General features: G+C 40.5%; 1 protein-coding gene across 1 annotated transcript in view; it reads right to left on the bottom strand.

Annotated features, from left to right (window-relative positions):
• LOC306862955 (contactin-associated protein-like 2) overlaps window positions 1-23,544 on the bottom strand; it is a gene marked incomplete at its 5' end in the record, with an annotated part of 449,762 nt that overhangs the window by 65,915 nt on the left and 360,303 nt on the right. The window contains one exon of the mRNA XM_079406069.1: window positions 14,171-14,341. Coding sequence (XP_079262195.1) covers window positions 14,171-14,341 — 171 coding nt within the window. The remainder of the gene's footprint in view (window positions 1-14,170; window positions 14,342-23,544) is intronic.

Genomic DNA, 23,544 nt, shown 5'->3' on the forward strand with positions numbered 1-23,544 from the left:
TCCTAGCGGAGCCCTGGCGAGCGGAGATCTCTAAAACTCTCTAAGCGAGAGGAGACCTGACAACACTCGCCGGAAACAGTCGAGCTCTCGGAGCGGAGAACTCTGCATACCGACTCTCTAAATCGAAAGGAGGTCTACTACGCTCCACACGCTGGACATACTGTAAGGAGACTCACCTAGAGCCTACCACTCACATAACTGTCCTAGCGGAGCTCTGGCGAGCGGAGGCCTCTAAAACTCTCTAAGCGAGAGGAGGCCTGACGACACTCGCTGAAGAGTTGAGCTCTTGGAGCGGAGGCCTCTGCATGACGACTCTCTAAATCGAGAGGAGGCCTACTACACTCCGTACACTGGGCATCCTGTGAGGAGGTGCAGCTACCACTCACATAATTGCCCCAGCAGAGCTCTGGCGAGCGGAGGCCTCGAAAACTCTCTGACAACACTCGCCGAAACAGTCTGGCTCTAGGAGTGGAGGCCTCAGCATGACAACTCTCTGGATTGAGAGGAAGCCTACTATACTCCACACGCTGGGATTTTGTAAGGAGGCTCACCTAGGGCCTACCACTCACTGACTGTCCCAGCGGAGCTCTAGCAAGCGGAGTCCTCAAAAACTCTCAGCAGCGAGAGGAGGCCTACAACGCTTGCAGTGACCGTTTCGAGGGGAAGAACGATATTGGTATGATTTGCCCCCAAAGCAAACCTCATGAACCCCCTGCTAAGGGAACCAGTCTCCCGAAACTGACCTCTGGTGTGCCTAGAGCTGCTAGCTCAGTGCCCTGAAGCGGAGGAGACGACCAAACCAGCTGCTCTGGGGACCCCCGAAGGGGCGGCGAGCCTCTCTGCTCCGCTACGTTTTACGGGCAGAAACAACTGAGAGAAGCACTCACTGGAGACCGCTGCGCCCTGAAGCACTGGCAGGGTTGGCAGACCGATCTCCTGAGGGCACTGAGGAGAGACGGGCACCGAATAATGCTTCCCCAGAGGGGCCAGCCCTCAAAAGTCCTGGGACATAGGCAGCAGGACGTCTTAGCCGAAGACTATCCAGCAAGAACGACGGTCCGCAGATCCGCCTTCTACTAGAAGTCTTCGGCCCTAAATGAGGAGCTGGAACACGGTTGGGGCTGCCTCGCCCCCAGCAGCCCCTGCTGACCACCTCAACCTCCTCAGAGGAAGAGAGGTAAAACATTGTGTTCTCACTCGAGACTGTCCCAAGAGGCTCCTATACACGTGTATATATATATATATATATATATATATATATATATATATATATATATATATATATATACACACATCTAACTTCTCCTAGTTAGATGAAATACATAATTTAATTCCTCAAAATTAAATGCAGAAAAACAACCAGACAAGTAAACACGGTCTGATATGAAAAGGATTCTTAAAATGAACGAGACTGACGTAATGCAAGAGCGAGCTCTCACTCAAAGGGGGAAGAACCGCACCGCGGGCTTCCAGCCCCGAGCAAGAGCGTTAGATTTGGGGAATGCAGGTGGAGATAGGGCGAACCCGTCTCCAACCCGTCCGCCAGATCCATGTGTGATCCCCGCAATCTCACTCGTCGCCGTGCCTCAGCAGCGGCGGGACCGAAACCGTGAGATCATCGTTCATAGTACGGTTGTGCAAACAATGCTTGTGCAAACACTGCAGCTTACAAAGCTCATCGACGTCCTTCACGTCCACCTCCTTGGAGGAAGACAGGCGGAGCGTCGAGCCCTCTCTCTGGGGAGAAGAAACCGTGGGTCAGGCTTCCAATCCCAGAGAGCGAGCGCAGGATCTGATTGGAATGGAAGAAGATAGGGGCTCGCCCGTCTTCATTCCCTCCATCTGATCCATTTGTGATTCCCACGAGCGCAGCCGCCACTTGAGCGCTGGTGAAAGCTCCCTCCTCAAAGAGAGCCCTCTGAGAGCAAGCATATGCAGTGACAAACGCCCAAGTGCTTAGTTTTCTCTGCATTTCAAGTGATTTTGTAGGGACAAACAACAGTAAATAAGACTCACAACACAGATCGACAGACACACACAGAGTAGCGGTTGCTGAATGACAAAAAGCTGACGCCGGTTCCACCGCAAATGCTTTTATGCTTCCTGGCCGATTACGTCACCTGCCCGTGACGTCTCGCCCATCCTTTGGACAGAATACACATGTGATTCAGAGCGTGGTCACGCTGAAGGCGTTCCCATAGCGCTTCGACCAGCTCGAGTTCCTGAAGAGGAACCTGACTCGCCATCTCCTCATTGGACGCGCCTTTAGAAAGAAATGCATCTTTACGGATTATAATGAAAGAGTTTTTGTTTTGGATATTATTTCATTTTGTAGTAATTCAAAGCTTTCTATATATATATTCATTATGTCTGTAAGGAAAATATTCACTGAGTTTCGGTTAATTTTTGTGAAGCATTCCTGTTCAAGACCGGGACGGCAAGCTTCCTATTAGTTTTCTTTATTTAAGAAAAGCACAACGTTTTCTTGATATTGTGAGTGCACACAAATAAAAATAGACCCTTTACAGGTCTGAAGTATGTATTATTCTTACCTTTATGAGCAACAATTACGGCGTAGTTAATTTGTATCCACTGATGTCCTGAAGCGTGCTTCAGCTTCCACTTTCCACACAAATGATTGGATATGCACCTAATAGCGCACATTTATCTAGGTTAAATGTTTAAACTAACATTTTGATATGCTTTAAGTATTTCATATCTATAGTTTTTATGACATTGTCTCATATGATGCACATAAGTTTCTTCATATTGCGTTTTTATCTAATAATAGCATATCAGTAAAAGAATAAAAATTGCACTATGAAAGATCTCCATGATTAGCCTGTTTTTGCACTTCCTGTTTTTCCCTGCTTGAGAATTTCTGTCCAATGAATGGATGACCTTAGCACACGTGTGGTTTTGTTTACAATTTCTGGTTCACTTGCAAAAAGGGCAGTGTGAAAGCGAACCGCACCAAACATAACAAAATAAAAAAAAAAATCAACATTGTATTTGGTCCGGACCAAAGCAAGTGAACTAGTGGACTTTACTAGTGTGAATACACCCTTAGACTGCATAGTTAGACTGTATGAGTGAATCCAACTGAAAAGTTTGAAAGCACAAAGTATAAAACATGAATTGGTTAAGCATAATAAATAATTTTTGTATAGAAAAAGGGAAAAGGAAAAGGGAGAGTAATAAGCTCACTTATGCCTTAGAATCAGGCATGAATATTCAATGGTGGTTGATGTCAAGATTTCCTCAGCAGAGATAAGAGGGAGTGGTAGAGAGCGTTTGAGATGAAACGGAGCTGAAGCAGCAGATGTGGGCGTCCACCCATCATTCAATCATCCATCGAGTGGCTCTTTTCCCCTGGGCTAGTGCCAGAGTTACAGTAGGGAGATTGTACTAGATAATTCCAACAGGGGTCACCAGCAGAAAGACAGACAAAGAGAGATATAGAGATAAAGAAAGGGAGAGATAGCAGAGATTTGATCTATTGTGAATCGAAGGATTTGGCTCAGAGCTCATTGACAGTCAGAACTACAGAGGAGGCATTTTGAGGGTGTACCACACGGTATTAGAATATCTCTTATTCTAATTTAAGTGAAAATGTGTTGTCATTTAAAGTCCTTTATAATGCTACAAATGATTTCTATCTTCATATTCATCAAACAATCCTGAAAAAAATGTATCACGGATGCTACAAAAACATTACTTTAAGATTAGGGCTGAAAACACAACTGTTTTCAACAATAATAATAAGAAATGGTTCTCAATTAAAATAATACACTAACCTCCTTTAAACAAATATGCATTTACAGTAAAATAATTTAGAGAGCTCAACGCGCTGCAAATAGAAAAAACACCTGCAAATTAAGAAAACAACTTCCTCAATTTGACACCACACATGCTGCAAATGCTCACAACATAACCAAACAAAGAAACACATTGCAAATAGAAATGCCTGCAAATTAAGAAAACAACTTTCGTCAATTTGACAACACACACGCTGCAAATGCGCACAACTCAACCAAACAAAGAAACGCACTGCAAATAGAAAAAATGCCTGCAAATTAAGAAAACAACTTTCGTCAATTTGACAACACACACGCTGCAAATGCTCACAACACAACCAAACAAAGAAACGCACTGCAAATAAAATTTATTTGGTTGTATTGTGAGCATTTGCAGTGTGTTTCTTTATTTGTTTGTGTTGTGAGCATTTGCACCACCTGGGGTATATTCCAGAAAGCATGGTAAACTTACCTTCAGCTAAACCCTGAACTTTGGGTTGATTAACCCCAAACCTTGCTTACTCGAGGTATGTGGTTCCAAAAACGCATCTGGGAGTAAGTTCAAAGAAAAAGCGCACCATGCTGTTTCTTTCTTCTTCTTTTGTTCAATGGTCGTTTACATGCTTAGTGCATATCGCCACCTAATTGATGGTTGTGTAATAATTATTTTCCCCCGTTTAATCTTCAATCCTTGAGAATATGACTTATATTTTTAGTTTGATGCTAATTAAATATTAATTCATATCAGATATGGGTAACACGTTAGAATAAGGTTCCATTTATTAACATTAGTTAACAACATTAGTAAAGATGAACTAAGAATGAACAATACTTCTAAAGCATTTATTAATCTTAGTTAATGTTAATTTCAGCATTTACTGATGCATTATTAAATTCACAAGTTGTGTTTATTAACATTAGTTAATGTAGTGTGAACTAACATGAATAAACAATGAACAACTGTATTTTCATGAACTAAAATTAACAAAGTTTAATAAATAGTGTAATAAATGCATTTTTCATTGTTTGTTCATGTTAGTTAATACATTAACTAATGTTAATAAATGGAACCTTATTCTAAAGTGTTACCCAGATATGTTTTTTAATTATAGAAATACATTATAGAAAATGCCAATCCATGTGTGAGATAATAATATAAAATGTAATAAATGAAACATTATAATATAATAAATTAAACATTACCTTGTCATAGTGTTTTATAATTTATGCAGATAACTGTTATATATGCCAATAAAATAAATAAAATAACCATATTAGAACAATATATTACCTTATTTATTACTTATATTAGCGCTATATATATATATATATATATATATATATATATATATATATATATATATATATATATATATGTGTGTTTTCTGAAGTTGCAGCGCGTTGAGCTCTCTCGGTCACCGTAGGTTTAAGCACAATTAACGGCACATAAAATGACTCCAAGTGGATGCTGCACACTGGTGGTGGTTGAGGAGAGACCCCCCCACGTGATTGTAAAGCGCTTTGGGTGTACAGCAATACACAAAGCGCTATATAAATGCATCATTCATTCATTCATTCACATAAAATGACTCAGATTAATTAAATATTTATGTTTGTTCCTGCCACAGGATTGAAAATAAAAAGGTAACTGAGACATAAACTCGCAATTGTGAGAAAAAAGGCAATAGAATTGCCCAAAAGAATTGTGACATAAAAGTTGCATTACATTTAAAAATGTTATTCTGTGTCGGTAACAACAACAACAACATCAAATCTGAGAGTTGTGACTTTTTAATCTCACAATTATTACATTTTTCCTTGCAATTCTGTGATTTTTTCCCCTTAGTTTTGCATGATAAACTCAGGGTAACACTTTATTTTAGGGTCTCTTAACTAGTTGCTTATTAGCATGCATATTAATAGAATATTAGCCATTTATTAGTACTAATTAAGCACATATTAATGACTTATTCTACATGACCTTATTCTACATCCCTTAATCCTACCCAATAGCTAAACTTAACAACTACCTTACTAACTATTAATAAGCAGCAAATTAGGAATTCATTGAGGGAAAAGTCGTAGTTAAAAGTGAATAAAAAAATAAAAAAAAAGTCGTGACGTATTGTCAAGTATGGTGACCCATACTCGAAATTGGTGCTCTGCCTTTAACCCATCCAAGTGCACACACACAGCAGTGAGTAGTGAACAAATCCACACACACACACACACACACACACCGTGAACACACACCCGGAGCAGTGGGCAGCCATGCTGCAGCGCCCGGGGAGCAGTTGGGGGTTCGGTGCCTTGCTCAAGGGCACCTCAGTCGTGGTTGTTGTGACGTATTGTCAAGTATGGTGACCCATACTCGAAATTGGTGCTCTGCGTTTAACCCATCCAAGTGCACACACACAGCAGTGAGTAGTGAACAAATGCACACACACACACACACACACACACACACACACCGTGAACACACACCCGGAGCAGTGGGCAGCCATGCTGCGGCGCCCGGGGAGCAATTGGGGGTTCGGTGCCTTGCTCAAGGGCACCTCAGTCGTGGTATTGAGGGTGGAGAGAGCGCTGGACATTCACTCCCCCCACCTCCAATCCCTGCCGGCCGGGGACTCGAACCCGCAACCTTTCGATTACGAGTCCGACTCTCTAACCATTAGGCCACGACTTCCCCAAAGTGGTATTGAGGGTGGAGAGAGCGCTGGACATTCCCTCCCCCCACCTACAATTCCTGCCGGCCGGGGGCTCGAACTCGCAACCTTTCGATTACGAGTCCGACTCTCTAACCATTAGGCCTCTCTAAGTGTTCCCTATTCTAAAGTGTTACCAAACTCAGAATTGATATTAACTCAAACTTGCACTTCTGAGAAGAAAAGTCTGTATTGTGAGACGTAAACTCGCAATTGTGAGAAAAAAAGGCAGAATTGTGACATAAAAGTCGCAATTACATTTCTGTCAGGACCTCTATAGTCAAAATGATTGACACTTCGCATACATTTTGGTTTGACGGCATGGTTCTGTTCTGCGCAGAAACTCTGAATAATACTGAATAGAGCTTATAGGAATGCCGTGATAGGTGTCTGTCGTATTCCTATAGGTAGATGTGATCAGATGAGAGTCAGCTGACTAACGTGACTTGCCAGAACTAACGCTATACCCTTATTTTTTTTTTTAATTCTGTGGCGGTAACAGCAACAACAAAATTGAGTTATGACTTTTTATCTCACAATTATGACATTTTTCCTTGCAATTCTGTCATTTATTTTCTCAGATTTGCAAGACAAACTCAGAATTGATATAAACTCAGAAACTTGCAGTTCTGAGAAGTAAAGTCTTTATTGTGAGACGTAAACTCACAATTGCGAGAAAAAAGGCAGAACTGTGACATAAAAGTGGACAACGACAACAAAAAATTGAGAGTTGTAAACTCAGAATTCTAAGAAAAACGTTTGTGAAAGATAAAAAGAGATAAAAAGTCAATTACCTTTTTTATTTTTTATTCCGTGGTGGGAACAGGCTTCCATAATTAAGTATGTTTAATTTATTCAACAATTAACACATTTACTGTAATTAATTTGACATTAACTGCTTCATTCTGTTCTCTTTCTGTTCAAGACCATCAGAAAAATTTCAAGGCCACCAGCACCAGTTTTACACAGCTACATTCACACAGCTTGAAAAACATAATTTCGTTAAATAAATCAACAATAAAACAGAATTACATAATTTTAGAGCAATCTTTAAAATATTTGATATAAAAAAAATATTATTAACACTTAACACTCTAAATAATGCATAAAACAGATTTTTAAAAAGACTTTTAACTTTAAGTCAGAACGCAGAGGGCAGCTGATCTAGATGTGTAACTGAAATCAAACTCCCACTCGACAGTAACCCAGTGTGGTGCCCTCCACTCATTTCATGCTCTGAGTGGATTTCACTGGGCCTCAGTTTTGAGCCGTAACTGAAGAAAACCAGGCAGGCCAAAATAAGGAAGTAGGATTAGAAGTCTGGGCATAAATCGATGAGGCATAATGGAAGGCTAGAAAAAAAGGCAAAGAGCTCCAATTTCACAATCTGCTCCTCTGCCAACACACACGCACACACAACTGGCCCCAAAACACTCTTAATCTCACACACAGGCCTGCAGCCAGGCCTGATTACTCTTCTTTTCAGGAAGGATTCATGCAGAAGGTGAATATCCAGCTTTAGAGAAAATCTCTGGAGTGTTTACGCTGGGTGCCGCTGTAGATGACCTACCAGTGAGGTCCACAAGCTTAGACACAGAGGCTTAGACTCAGACACTGATACACACACACAACAGCACACATGCACTCTGGAACTTTGTTTTTGCTCTCTTTACTTCACCGTCCTCTCTCAGGGGCATAGGAATCATTGTAACTTTCTAAGTTTGGCCACTCTCAACTTTTTGGGAGATAATTATATACAATGGCTTTACGACCGAATGGCAGTAGCCTGAATGAACACGCAAATGGTGAGTGGTAAATCTGTCTGTGCTCTTTTTAATTGTTTTGCAAAGTAAACATGCTAGATTGACGTCTTTGATCATTGCGCTTAGCATAGTTGTTCTTTAATGTGAGAGCTCATCCCCTAATGCAGCTACAACACACTTGGCTTCAATTATTTAGAGCTACTGGGTGAATATTACATCACCTAATTATTAATATTCATGAGACAGGCTGATGAGGTTTTTAATGTGTCTTTCCCAACTTTTTAGATCAGTTCTGCTCTCTTTATTCTCTATAAAACATCAGAAAAATGGTAAAGTGGATAATTTCTGTGCCACTACTGGGACCAAAGAGTATTGCATTTTTTTTATTTTGGGTTAGCAATATTGACTTCAGGCCGGACTACAGTACTTCTTTGGTCAGCAAGATCTATTTTTTAAAGAAATTAATACTTTTGTTCACAAAAAGTGACAGTAACAACGTTTATAATGTTGCAAAAAAGATTTCTATTTCAAATAAATGTTCTTCTATTCATCAAAGAATCTGTAATACTGAAAAAAGTATTACAAAATATTAAGCAGCACAACTGTTTTTAACATTAATAATAATAAAAATATTTATTGCGCATAAAATAGCATATTAGAATGATTTCTGAAGGATCATGTGACACTGAAGACTGGAGTAATTGCTGCTAAAAATTCAGCTTTGTCATCACAGGAATAAATTATATTTCATTTACATATTTCAAATATATTACAAAAGAAAACATTAACATTTTAAATTGCAATAATATTTCACAATGTTACTGTTTTTACTGCATTTTTAAATAAAAAAAAAATGCAGCCTTGGTGAGCATAAGAGATTTATTTTTAAATATAATTTAAAGAAATAAAACTATACATGCAAATGAGACAAGTTTTAACATGTATTAAACTATAAAACTACTAGGTAGCCTAGGACAGATAATTTGGTCTCAGAATTTTGAAAACAAATGTTTGATTTCATATATTTTAATAGTAATATTCTGGCTTTTGATAGCAGACTGCCCAGGTTGTCATTCTGAGAAGCAGGAGACTTGAGCAAAAGTCTCCATTGAATCTCACTGCATTCTAGGAGAAATAATTCAATATTTATGTGATCTTATTTGTAATTTTTCTTTCCTACACACCGGCCTTTACTAATATGCAGAGTCTCTAGCTGAGTAAAGCCCCTGATTGAGAGCTGAATATGGAAAGGCAGCACATCTGTCATGTGGAGACCCTCAGTGATCTCTGATGCCAATAACCTTCTGCTCTCTGGAGGGCCGTGGCACTGCTGGGGCAGAACGAGCAGCAATAAGCGCTAATGCCTTCCTGTTTCCTCCATATTCCGATCATGCCAGGCTCATTCAGGGCCACTTTGCATCCGTGCCCTGCTAGCAGCACAAACACTCAGTGCCGTCATCTCCACGGACAGGCCTGCAGACTTTTACATGTGCTGTATGCATAATGCCCGGCTGGCCGTCTCTCTACCAGCACTCCTCCATCAAGTGATTGATGTTTTGCTGTCACCAGCCTCTGAGAAAGCACTAAGCGAGTCGCTGTTCTCTCTGCTCGGTCTCACCTGAAGCTTTTTTCTTCTGTTTTTATTTAAGAATGGAGGGAACAGAACAAGATTTGCTTCTCCCAGTCCAAACGTAGGGTAAAGCAGTAGGGTGTAAAAATAATGGGTTATGTATTGATTCAGGAATGTGTGTAAATGAGAGAGCAGGGAATGTGATGTCCTCTGCCTCACCGTAACCCTTGCGTTCCCTCGTGCCCCTGAGATGAGGACAGGGAGACTGCAGGACGTGTGAATTTGACAAATGGAGCCACTAAGCAGCTTTCCTTCCCTCCGTGTGCGTCTTCAGAGCCCTTGAGAGATACACCAGTGCCTGGGGAGACGGCTGAAGAACACACTCCTGGCTCAGGATTGTGTGTGTGTGTGTGTGTGAGGGTGTAAAAACTGAAGGAATGATTTCCTGCTACCAGAGCACAGTATTCATAAATATTCAACACATAAGGACAATTGTAATATAACTTTTTAAACAGTGACGCACATAGATACAGCTATGAGGCACTACACTATCACCAGGCAACCAATAACCTATTATAATATTTTTGAATGTTTATATTTATTTTCTATTTGTGAATCCCACAGTATTTCAAAATCTCAAGTTTAAATAATATAATATAATAGATTAACACTAGGATATTTCAAAATCTCTCACAAAGCATATAATAATAGTTTAAATAATCTAATCTAATAAAATATAGTAAAAAATAAAGGTGAACACATGAAAACTAACTAAATAAATACCAGGATATTTCAAAGTCTTTGTGAAGTTTATAAAATAAATAAAATATAAAAAAAATTAACTATTAAATTAACACCAGTATAAAGTATCTGTCACGGTGCACACACGAGGGAGGACACAGGAAACACGGAAACGAGGATGTAAACTCAAATAATACTTTACTTGACATCAGGCAGGGCAAGACAAGGCAGACACTGACAGGAACACCGGGGAGTAACGAGTAGACCAGACCAAATCTAACTAAACAGACAGGACTAATATACACCGGTAAATCATAGCTAACGAGACAAACACAGCTGAACAGAATGAACTACTAATGACATGACAGGAAACAAACCAAATATGGACACAAGGGGCAGGAACACATGACACACACACGACAGTTCCCTGACATAACTCCCCCCTCCCGAAAGGCTCGTCCCGAGCCTTAACAGTTCCATCGGGGAGGGGGGGTGGGCGCTCTGGAGGCCTCTCAGGACAGACACGGACCACAGGACGGGGACCTCCAGAGCGGAACAGACAGACAGGACCCATGGCGGAGCAGGGAGCTCAGGAGGCCATGGCAGGTGGTAACTGTGGCCATGGCATCCTTCTTCGGCCCACCCACTCCACCCAGAGCTCTACTACCCCCCCCCAAAATTTCCATGGGGAATCCAGGGGGTATCAGGGGCCCTCCGGGGCTAGACAGACAAAACACGACAGAAACCCTCCAGGGTCAGACAGACAGGACAGGACATCCCACAGGAACCAGAAGCCCTCCTGGGCTCGCTAGGAAGCTGAGGCTTCCTCTGGGCATGACGAGGAGTCAGGGGCCCTCACAGGGTCCCTCAGCAACCTCCTCCACTTCTGCGACAGGGGGGGCAAGCGGCTGCGACTGGCCTCCATGGCCACAACTCAAGGAGCCGCCTGCCCCAGACGAGTCTCCATGGACAAGACATGACATGGTAAGTTAAAATGTTCCTGTGGGCACAACGAGACATACATACGGCACTCCTGGCCGTGACGTGTGGACTTCATCCACGGAGAGGGTCATGGCGGCCGATGGGCATGAGTCAGCGGCAATCCGGCGGGCTTGAGTCAGCGGCAATCCAGTGGGCCTTGAGTCAGAGGCTGGCCGGCGGGCATTGAGTCAGAGGCGGATCGGCGGCGTGCACAGGGGAGCCGCCGACGGTGGGTGGGCTTTCCCCACGGACGGCGACGTGATCTCCCGCGAACGGCGGGGTCGGTGAGCCACGGGTAGCGGCGTGAATAGGGGGAGCCGCCGACGGTGGGTTGGCTTTCCCCACGGACGGCAGCGTTGATCTCCCGCGAACCGCGGGCTCGGTGAAGCCGCCGACGGTGGGTTGGCTTTCCCCACGGACGGCGGACTTGGGTGAACCGCAGGTAGCGGCGTGAACTCCCGCGAACGGCGGGCTTGCTGTGAGCGGCGAGGTTGGGAGCCGCGGACGGCGGCGGATATCTCCCGCGATTGGCAGACTTGACTTGAGGGCTCGCGGCCAGCGGACTCGCGGCACTCGCGGTGATCCCACCAAACTCCCACGCCCACTAGACGCAGGCTAAGGCAGGATGACGAGCGGCGACTTCCATGCCGCGAGGGACAGACAAAACAGGAACAAAACAAGACTTGTGAAAACGAAAAACAAAACGAGGTGAAGGGGCGCCGCTTACTGTTTAGGTCTGGTCTTCTGTCACGGTGCACACACGAGGGAGGACACAGGAAACACGGAAACGAGGATGTAAACTCAAATAATACTTTACTTGACATCAGGCAGGGCAAGACAAGGCAGACACTGACAGGAACACCGGGGAGTAACGAGTAGACCAGACCAAATCTAACTAAACAGACAGGACTAATATACACCGGTAAATCATAGCTAACGAGACAAACACAGCTGAACAGAATGAACTACTAATGACATGACAGGAAACAAACCAAATATGGACACAAGGGGCAGGAACACATGACACACACACGACAGTTCCCTGACAGTATCTATTATGTATATAATAATAGTTTAAATAATATTATATGACAAAATCTAATAAATTATATTTAAAAAATAAATCTGAACAAAAGACAAAACAGAAACAAACAAACAAATAAATACCAGAATATTTCATACTTTAAATAATCTACTTAAGAAAGTTTTTATTTGTCAGTACTAACTGTTGCTTTGGCTATATCGTAAATACTCACTGGTTACAAAATTTTTGCTCACAGAATGTATTTTCAAATAATTTAATTTGATTTGCATGAGACCAAAAGTGGCGACTTATTTATTTTGTAATCAGTCAAGTCCATCCATTTTCACCAGGTTGATTCATTCAGGCCTATTTGCAGACTGGTTGTGAACACAATAGATGTGTATTACGACACTGACAGAGCAGTCAGCCAATCAGAGCGACACAAAGACATTATTGCTGTGATTATTTTTTATCTGATGAATACCTCTGAGAGGATATATGAGCAAACGTATTAAGGTGTAAAAGACATTATTAGATTTTTTTTAACATTTAGGTCCAAAAATAAATAAAAAAATTACTGTATGTTTGTGTTTGCATAAAAACCATTAGCTATTGACTATGTAAAAGCTGAATCTGTTCTTTTCTCCTCTGGCCTTCAGTCTGGGTAAGACGGGAACACTCGACTGCATGGTGCAGAAATGGGAGACAAAGCACATAACAACAGCATTTAAAGATTTACAGAGACATTTGAGTAATACATTACAAAGCGAAAAATTGTTCTGCAACAATGAGCCACTTCAGGAAACATGAAACGCCGCACACAACACAAGATTTATCCACAATGATGTATTTTTGCGCTCTGTATTGCCTATTGTGCAGTAAACAGTGTGAAGGAGCAGCCAGCTCGGCTTATGGGGTGAAAACGCAATCTGCAAGAAAGAGATTCGCCTCTTTTGCTTCTTTTTTTACACAGCGTACAATTCAAATCCTACGTTATGTGGCTTCATGTATAATCTAGGCATTTTTTTCCAGAAAAAGGCTGTAAAATGTCAGTAAATAGACAATGAGCAAGTACATGGAGTGTTTTAATTCGGCAGTGTTTTCTTTTTCCTAAGCTTCCATTTGTGTTCAATAGAGAATAATCAGCCGAACATATGTGGCGAATGTATTGTAATCAGAGCTGCAAATAGACTTTTCTTTGTCATTTCATCATTTCTGGTATTCTGGAAAAGTGGCAGTTTAAACTCTTCAATGATTTGTTTCTTATAAATACACAGCTTTTCACTTCACAAGACATTCACTGATGGACTGGAGTCGTGTCGATTACTTGTGGATTATTGTGATGTTTTATCAGCTGTTTGGACTCTCAATCTGACGGCACCCATTCACTGCAGAGGATCCATTGCTGAGCAGATGATTCAAGGCAAAATTTCTAAAGTGCCTGCTCAGCAGTTTCTCTTTTCAAATTTCACACTTCACAGCAGTAAGTGCACAACCAAGGGATTCAGTGAGCAGCAAGACAGACAGACATTGAGAAAGGAATAAAAAACAAGAAGAAACAAAGACAACATGAGCCAGGCTCTTACATTTCAACTCCAGACGGATGAAATCCGTGTTTCCAAGGTTTTCCAGGAACACGCCATAGGGAGCAGAGGTCTTGAAGTAAAATGAGATATCAGCACTCGTTTCTCCTTGGAAAGTGGAGAAGTGCAGGTATGAAGACGGCGTGTTGAATGATGCCGCGTTCCAGTAGCTTCCTGTAAAAACAGACCAGAGAACAGGCCGAATGTAAGTTTCAACAGTTCTGCTTCTGAAGTCTGCAGTCAAGGTCCTTTTTATCCAATATCTGAACCTGAACCGCATTAAATCACCATGAAATTCACAAAAGCAAAGCTTTCGCTGACACAAAATGACTTATTGCATTGCCTGATTCTGTATTCTGCACTGTGTCCAGTCTTCAGAGGTCTCATGTACTCAAAAAACTATTTGAGAAGTGACCTGTATCCTCAAAAAACACTTAGGAGGAAACCACCAAACATGAGGAAAACAACAATTAAATCATACAAGTCAACTCTTGTCACAAATCTGAGTGGAAGTGCACCATCTGTAGCAGGGGAATGGAGAGTGTGTGGTGCCTAAGAGTTATTTCAAAGCCAGCTTGCCAACATCTACCCTTTCCGATGCTCTTGTGGTTTGACCCCCACCCATCGTGTAATACAGCCACTTATCTGAGTGGAAGAGAAAAAAATAAACTGTCATTTCTCTCTAAGATGATGAGTAGTGAGTTTTTCAGGTAAGGGGGATATTTTGGGCGATAGCTGAGCTGAGGGATAAAGTGAGAGATCACTCAAAATCAAACCCAAGTTTGAGGCAAGCTTATGTTTAGCTCGAATATCTCCAGAGCTTTGCCGTGGACAGTTATTAGACAATCTGTGGCTGGTTTTAACGTGTGGGTGCATGTGTGGGTGATAACATGCCAGCTCCCGTTCGTCATTCTCTCCTTGTACAATTAAAAACTAACATGTGCTACACCGCATACGGGCATATAATTCCTGTTGACAAGTATGCTGTGTTTTGGATGCTGGCTTTTGCATGAGAAAATGCATTCACCTGCTTCTTTAGAAAAAAATCTGAAATTTATGATAAGGGCTAAAGACCTTCCATAAAGGAAAATTAACTAACTAATTAAATAACTAACTAAAAACCCTGAAAATTAGCTTTTTTCGCGGGTTAAGATATCACAAAGCTTGATGCTAAAAAAAAAAAAAAAAAAAAAAAGATTTCCAAAAAAAAAGTAAAAATTTAACTGCAAAAATAAATAAATAATATCCAGTCATATTTATAATGCATTTGGGGTCAAACGTTTTTTTTTTGAAGAAGAAACGAATACTTCAGCAAGGCTGCATTAAATTGATCAAATGTGGCATATCTATATTTGTTACAAAAATGGTAACAAACTGCTGTTCTTTTAAACTTTCTATTCATCAGCGAATCCTTACAAAAAAATTTATCATGCTTTCCACAAAAATTTTAAGCAACAAAACAGAATGATTTCTGAAGGATCATGTGACACTGAAGACTGGACTACTAAAAATTCAGCTGTTCCATTACAGGAATAATTAAATATTAAAAAAATTTCAGAATCAGAATCAGAATGAGCTTTATTGCCAGGTATGTTTACACATACGAGGAATTTGTTTTCGTGACAGAAGCGTAATTTAATTACAAAATAAAAGTAACTGTAATCAGTTACAGTTACTGAGAATGTTTTTTGAATTAAATTACAGTTATTACAGAAAATGTTAAGGATTACAAAGGGGGTTACATCTGATTTTTTTCACACACACGCTCACATACAAATTTAATTGATTTCTTTCATAAATTGCAGTGACTACTCTAAAATATGAAACACCAATGTTTCAGGAGTTTAGAACATGCTTATTCAATAACTCTTTTATTTCCTATATGGGTTTCATATATGTATAGCTATTGCTATGCTTCATTTTTTGAAGATTAACTGTTTTTTCCAAGGCATTGTTAGATTCCAGTGTTTCCTGTCATAGCTACGCAAATATTTGATTCAAAAAACAATATCATAGTTAATAAAATATTTCTTGTTATGATTTTAAATATGTATTTAACCTCAGAATGATCTCAAAGTAAGTCTGATTTTGTGGTGGATGTGCTTCAAAGGGGACATTAATCTTCCACAAGTTGGCATGATTCTTTAGGATCTTTATGAATGATCTGCAACATACTTTGGTTAAAATTCCTCAGTGGTCGTGTAAAACAACTCCCTTTTTACTTTGCTCTGTTCACAGTGACTCATTTTGGGGCATGTCCCTTTAAATGCTAATGAGCTCTGCTCATCCGCCCCTCTCTTCCGTGGAAGAGCAAAGGCGATTTGCAAATAATCATAAAAATTATAAAGTGTCAGACTAAAGGTCACTGCACACGGAGTCCAAATTTTTTGTCCAAAATGTTTGCACTTTGAAAAATAAATATGGCCTCACATTATGTCAATCACGTTAACACACTGCCTCCGAAATTTTCATCCGTCATAAAAATTTTTGGATCGGGTTTGATTTATTCCGTTTTTTCGCATCCATAGCAAGCATTCTGAGAGGTGTTTTGACAGTTCAGAGCCACCGTAAGCGAACGCCAAAATTCAGAATGGGATTGCCAAATTCATCCACTTCATCTCGCAGCACAAAGCACTGTATATAGATCCTTGCACACCGAGTTCACAGAAATTGGTGGTCTTCTTTTTAATATGCGGCTCTATCGCTAGCAAAGCATCAAACTGAGCCACTGACATCCTGAAGTAAATTTTGAATTGCCTGTGATAATCCCGTTGCTCCTTAATAAGGAGGGGGAACTCTCCATCCTCTCTATATTTTAGGATTGGATGGACCCAATATTTCCTTTCTTTTTCTCTTTTTAAGAAGAGAGAGGACAACAAAATCATCCTTAGACTCCATTTAGTAGGCTAGGTTTGCAACGGATTAATTAATACGACTCAGTGTGCAAGGTTTCTGCGCATGACAAATTTTTAAAATTACGAATACGAAAAACCGCATATGAAAATTTCGGACTCAGTGTGCAATGACCTTTACTTCTTCCGGAGGTGCAGCTGGATCACGTACAATGGGTACTGATCTATCCTTGAGTTTTAACTTTTTAACAAAACCTGCCTTGAATTGTCCCTCGTTCAGAGAGCAGTTTGGAGTAAAATTATTTGTGCAGATATAAACAAATTTAGGTGTATTCGGTGGCGCATTACCATTAAAAACAAAACTAATGCACAGCGTCCTCAGTGGCTCTGATGTCGGGAGAAAATTAAGATTCTTATGTTCTTCTACATCACAAAACTACAAAACACCTGCATTGCTTACAAGACATTGACGCTATACAGATGCTGGAACGTGGAGAAAATTATGGACTTCATACAACTGGCTGAGGGTGAAAATATGCTAATATTGGACAGTACTTCAGCGGTTGAGGGTGGGGCCTGAGCAATATGACATCATACTGCTCAGAAAATCAAAACTGCTTGATAATTGAGACTGTTTAGGATTTAGGATTAAAAAAAGGAGTGAATGGATTTTTATCATTGTAGGATGGTTGTGTCCACACACTGCTAAGATACATGTATATGCAAACAGTAAATTTTGCATCCAATGTCTACTTTAAAATTGAAATATAATCTTAATTCAAGTGATGAAGGATTTCAAAAGTGTGACAGTAATCAGTTTTGAGTACTACTGTAAGGTTTACCCTGCCTGGTTTACATGTTTGAAAACGATTAACAGTTGAAAACATTAGAAATTTAGAAACGTAATCAAAAAGTAATCAAATGTAATCAGTTACATTACTTTAATAAAGTAATTGAAAAGTTACACTACTTATTACATTTTAAGTAGGGTAACTTGTAATCTGTAACCTATTACATTTCTAAAGTAACCTTCCCAACACTGGGAAGTAAATAGTGTGTGTTCCACAATTATTGTCAAGTGAGATGGATTGCCTGAGGGAAGAAACTGTTTCTGTGCCTGGCTGTTCTGGTGCTCAGAGCTCTGAAGCGTCGACCAGACGGCAACAGTTCAAAGAGGGAGTGTGCTGGATGTGAGGGGTCCAGAGTGATTTTGCCAGCCCTTTTGCTCACTCTGGATAAGTACAGTTCTTAGTGAGTTGGGAGGGTTGGACCAATGATTCGCTCAGCAGTCTGGACTACCCTCTGTAGTCTTCTGAGGTCAGATTTGGTAGCTGAGCTGAACCAGACAGTTATTGAAGTGCAGAGGACAGATTCAATGATGGCAGAGTAGAACTGTTTCAGCAGCTCCTATGGCAGGTTGAACATCCTCAGCTGGCGAAGGTAGTACAGCCTCTGCTGGGCCTTTTTAACAATGGAGTCAATGTGAGTGTCCCACTTCAGGTCCTGGGAGATGGTGGTGCCCAGGAACCTTAATGACTCCACTGTCGTTATAGTGCTGTTCATGATGGTGAGTGGGGGGTAGAGCAGGGGGGTTTCTCCTGAAGTCCATGATCATCTCCACTGTTTTGAGCGTGTTGAGCTCCAGTTTGTTAAGACAGCACCAGACAGCCAGCTCCTTAACCTCTTGTCTGTAAGCAGACTCGTCACCGTCCTGAATGAGGCTGATCAGTGTGGTGTCATCTGCAAACTTCAGGAGCTTGACAGAGGGGTCTTTAGATGTGCAGTTGTTGAGGAGAGGGAGAGTAGCAGTGGGGAGAGAACACAACCCTGAGGAGCTCCAGTGCTGATCGTACAGGTGCTGGATGAGAATTTTCCCAGCATCACTAGCACCCGTGCGTGGATCACCAACTTCCTGACAGACGGAGGTGGGCACGGAGAGCTGAGTTAGTTTGGGCAGGAGGAGGTTTGGAATGATAGTGTTAAAGGCCGAGCTGAAGTCCACAAACAGGATACTCAAATAAGAACCTGGTCTGTCTAGATCAGTGGTCCTCACAATTTTTTTCATGGGAGCAGCACTGATAGGGCAAAATCAATCGGAGAGCCACTTTTACTGCGAAGAATCAAAAGTTACGTCCAGTCATAAATAGTCTTTTTATCAATCTGTCCTCCCTGATATGCAAAGCAATGCAATACAAAAGGTACGCCCCGCTGCGCTAAAAGTCAGTTAACACTTGACGCGAAAAAGCGACAGTTGCAAATCATTTGAACGTAGTGCTAGTAGAGTTTGTCATATATAGAACGAGGAATCAGTTTACTGATGGGAATCGTGTCGCATCACACCGCATCCAGTGTAGACAACATCAATGGGTTCCAGAGTATTTGAGCGGAGTGGAGCGCCAGCAATTTCCTCTCCGTGCTCCGAGCATTTAAAAATCATCCCGCTCCGGGTTCGCCATTTCCCGCTCCCGCTCCACTCCTCGCTCACTGATATGAGAAACACCGCTCCGCGTCTAAAGTAATTCAGTATGTTTGAAATATCACAGTTCCGTTCATAACGTGTATTAAAAGAAGAGAGGATAATAAAATAAAATAAATAAAATAACAGGAGAGTTTCAAAGTGGCTTATTGGAAGTGTGCAAACTTTTTTCCCAGTCACGTCATCATAGCCTTCACATTCTTTTTTTATTTGAGTGATCATTCTCTATCAAGCTAGCTAAACGTGAATTCTTGCTAAATATGCAGTTATATCACGGGCTGTTGTCATGAATTGTACCCGTGATGGAGTGGTGGTGGAGCGTTCTTGGAGCGAGTGAAAACCACAACGTTCTGACTTTTAGAAAATCTGCTCCTCCCTCCAGTAAAAATCACACCGCTCCAGACGTACTCTGACGGGTTCTATTGTCTTTTGTCGGATCGCGCAACTCGCGTCCGGTTTAGACACGGTGTGAGTTCTTTTAATGGGTTATGTTATAGCCCTGCTTGTTTTTAATGCTTTTATGAAATATCTGTATTGACTTCATGATCATATCATCGTATTATTTACTGCCATGCGAGCCACAAAGTAAAGCTTGGCGAGCCACATGAGGCTTGCGAGCCGCGCAATGAGTAACTCTGGTCTAGATGTTGCAGAACATAATACCAAGTTGACTGCATCAGCCACAGACCTGTTTGCTCTGTAGGCAAACTGAAGACGATCCAGCAAGGGTCCAGTAACGTCCTTCAGGTGAGCCAGCACCAGTTTTTCAAATGACTTCATGACCACAAGCGTTAGAGCCACAGGTCTGTAGTCATTTAGTCCTGTAATTTTGGATTTCTTTGGGATGGGGATGATGGTGGAGCGTTTGAAGAAGAATGGACTTTGCACAGTTCCAGTGATCTGTTGAAGATCTGTGTGAAGATGGGGCCAGCTGGTTTCAAATAGAAAACTTATTTTACCTCACAATACTATTTCACAATATTACTGTTGTTGATCTGATATGATTTTGATCTGAAATGCTTTGGTGAGAATATGTTTTTTATGTTAAAGCTTTTGTTACTTTTATGTTAAAAACCCAAACTTTTGAATGATAGTGTACCTGGACTGATTTTCCACTCAAAAACATAAGTGCCAACCCTTCTTTAAAGACAACAGGTAAAAACCAGAAAGATGCTGGTCCACTAGCTAAACAAGCTTCAAACTAGCTTGGAAGTTCAGCAGGGATTGTTTATAGGCACTTTCTCCACATATTCAACAATGTCATAATAAATAAACTACAGAATTTCTGACTGAAATATTTTTTTTTTGCTCAGCTACTGGCTAAATGTTAAACCACAAACACAGAGTGAGAGTCACAAACACATTGCCATTAATAATGACTGAGATCAGATTTATCACTAGACATTTACTGTGACTCATGCGCTTTAAATCAGAAAGCTAAATAACGTCAGCATTATTTGCCTGAACTGTTGCCTCTGCTCTAATGTCGTGAATAAAACAACTGTATGGAAAGGAGGAGAGCAGAAGACAGAGAATAAAAGATCTAAGGAAGGAAAAAACAGAACGTGATGGAGAGGAACACTGTGACAACGGACTGGAGAGTTTTCAGAGGATGATGTCATTTCAAGACAGATGGAAACAAAGAGAAACAGAAAGATAGATAAACTACACTGTAAAAAAAAGTTTTTTTTTTCTACACTGTTTTTTTTAAAGTTGAAATTCATTTTCAGTTTTACTTTTAATTCAAGGTATTACGAAGTGAAAGTGACATGTGGCCAAATATGGTTACCCATACTCAGAATTTGTGCTCTGCATTTAACCCATCCTAAGTGCACACACACAGCAGTGAACACACACACCGTGAACACACACCTGGAGCAGTGGACAGCCATTTATGCTGCGGTGCCCGGAGAGCAGTTGGGGGATCTGTGCCTTGTTCAAGAAGTAGTTACATTTCTGCAGATTCAGCATCACTGCTGTATGAAACTACTGGTGTGTACCTGCAAAAAATGTTCACTCCATCAGCACTGAATGCCAGGAAAGTCAAGGTCCTGTTACGTTTCTTTCTCACAGCCACCTAGATCCCATAATTATCGTTCTATACAAACAAAAAACTTACTAAACTTCACCCAATGCTTATTTGTCCTTGTTCACACTTGTTCTGCGAATAATTCACCAATGTGTTTCTATGGTGCCTGGAGTAGGAGGAGAAGCGGAGATGTTCACGTGGCCATAAGGGAGGTCTGGGCTTATCACAGCAGCACAGGAACAGCTCTTTTATTCAAGCTTGCTGAATGCAAGACTCTCAGTCTGTGCTTAAAGCTCCGTCCATTAACACTCAATGTTCCAGCGCATACTCATTTAATTATTCGCCGATTTGTAGAATTTTCAATGGGAGCTGGTGTTTTTTGGAACGACGTGGGGTGTTTTTAAATCAGACTAATAAGGCGGTAGTTGTGGCTGATTAAATATAGCTCCTGCCAGGCAGCAAAAGGCAATGAAACAATTCAGTTCACCCTGTAGATGAGCCATCGCTGTCCTTCTTCAGTGAAGGATTACAATCTTGTGTTCGAAATGGAACGTTACACAGATTGTTTCAAAGCATCTCAATTTCACGCGTGTCACTTCTGGTTAGGATTTTTTTTCTCGGTTAGGAGTTTTAAGTGATGTCCAGATGTGATTTTTTTTTTAACCAATTCAATAAGATTTGGAGTGTTCTTGAGCTGTGACAAAAGTGAATGAATGTTTGGACGTTTCTTGTGCATTTCGCTTTTACAGAGTCAAGAACAATGACAGCAGAGGTGTTCGGGTGTGAAGCACTTCAAACAGATTTACATTGATGCATACAGTAATGTCGAAAAAATTAGCACTGGATTCAAAGGAAGCTTGGTCTCTTGACTCCGCTTTGGATTCTACTACTTTCAACAGCCACTGGTAAGGGATGGAGTAGACATGCAAAGTATATTTCAGATGACAAATGCATGCTGATTATTAAATCGCTGACTGAGCGTTACCGTTTGCCAATGTTTCATTCAGCTATAGTAGCATGTTCCCTATGCCAAAGAGCGAAACTTGTAAAGTTGGACATAACAACAGTTCTTTTGGACAGCACAGAGGAAAACTGTCCAACACGAGTCATCACTTTAGAGCAGATTTGCCTTTAAATAGGGATGTATAAGCAGATGTGGATATAAAACTAGAGGCAATTCTAGGGCCAGAGCCAAATCCACAGATGTTGCTGGTAATGTAGGTTTCTTACATGTACAGTGAATAGTAATCATAAAACTGCAGTTGGCCACAGACTTTATTACAAGGTCCCAACAGTAGATCTTTTGACCAATGAATTTCCTTGATTTTTTTCATAACTTTTCAGTCATATGTTTATTGATAATTGGCATGTTTATTGATATAAGAATTATTAAAAAATATTTTGAGAAAGCAAAGAGCAAAAAGTAATTTCTAACTAACAAAATATTTAGTTTAAAAAGGTTATCTATTTATATATCAATATACTGTACCTATAAAAATGATATCCCCAATAGGAATGTTATTACAAAATAACAATATCCATTCTTTTTCCATAACAATTTAATACTTGTACTCAGCAAATGATGCTTTGAAGTGATAGTAAAGACTTTTAAAAATGTTACAAAAAATTATATTTCAAATCAATTATATTCTTTTCTGTTCACAAAAAAGGTTTCCACAGAAATATGAGGCAGCACAACTGTTTTTAACATTGATAATAATAAGTAATGTTTAACGAGCATCAAATCAGCATATTAGATTTGTGAATGTAATGGCTGCTGAAAATGTAGCTTTGCTAAAACATTTTAAATTTTAATAATATTTCACATTATTACTGTTTTTTACTGTATCTAATAAATGTAGATTGGTGAGCATAAGAGACTTCTTTCAAAAACATTTTACTGACCCAAAACGGTGGTGTATAATTTTGTGAAACATGCAAAAAAATAGCAGCTTTCTAGAGGATTTCATGCTTGGAAGTATGTTTTGAAGCAAACTATCTGCTACAACTAGACAGATGC

Source organism: Barbus barbus (assembly GCF_936440315.1).
Source record: "Barbus barbus genome assembly, chromosome: 44".
NCBI classification, from domain to species: domain Eukaryota; kingdom Metazoa; phylum Chordata; class Actinopteri; order Cypriniformes; family Cyprinidae; genus Barbus; species Barbus barbus.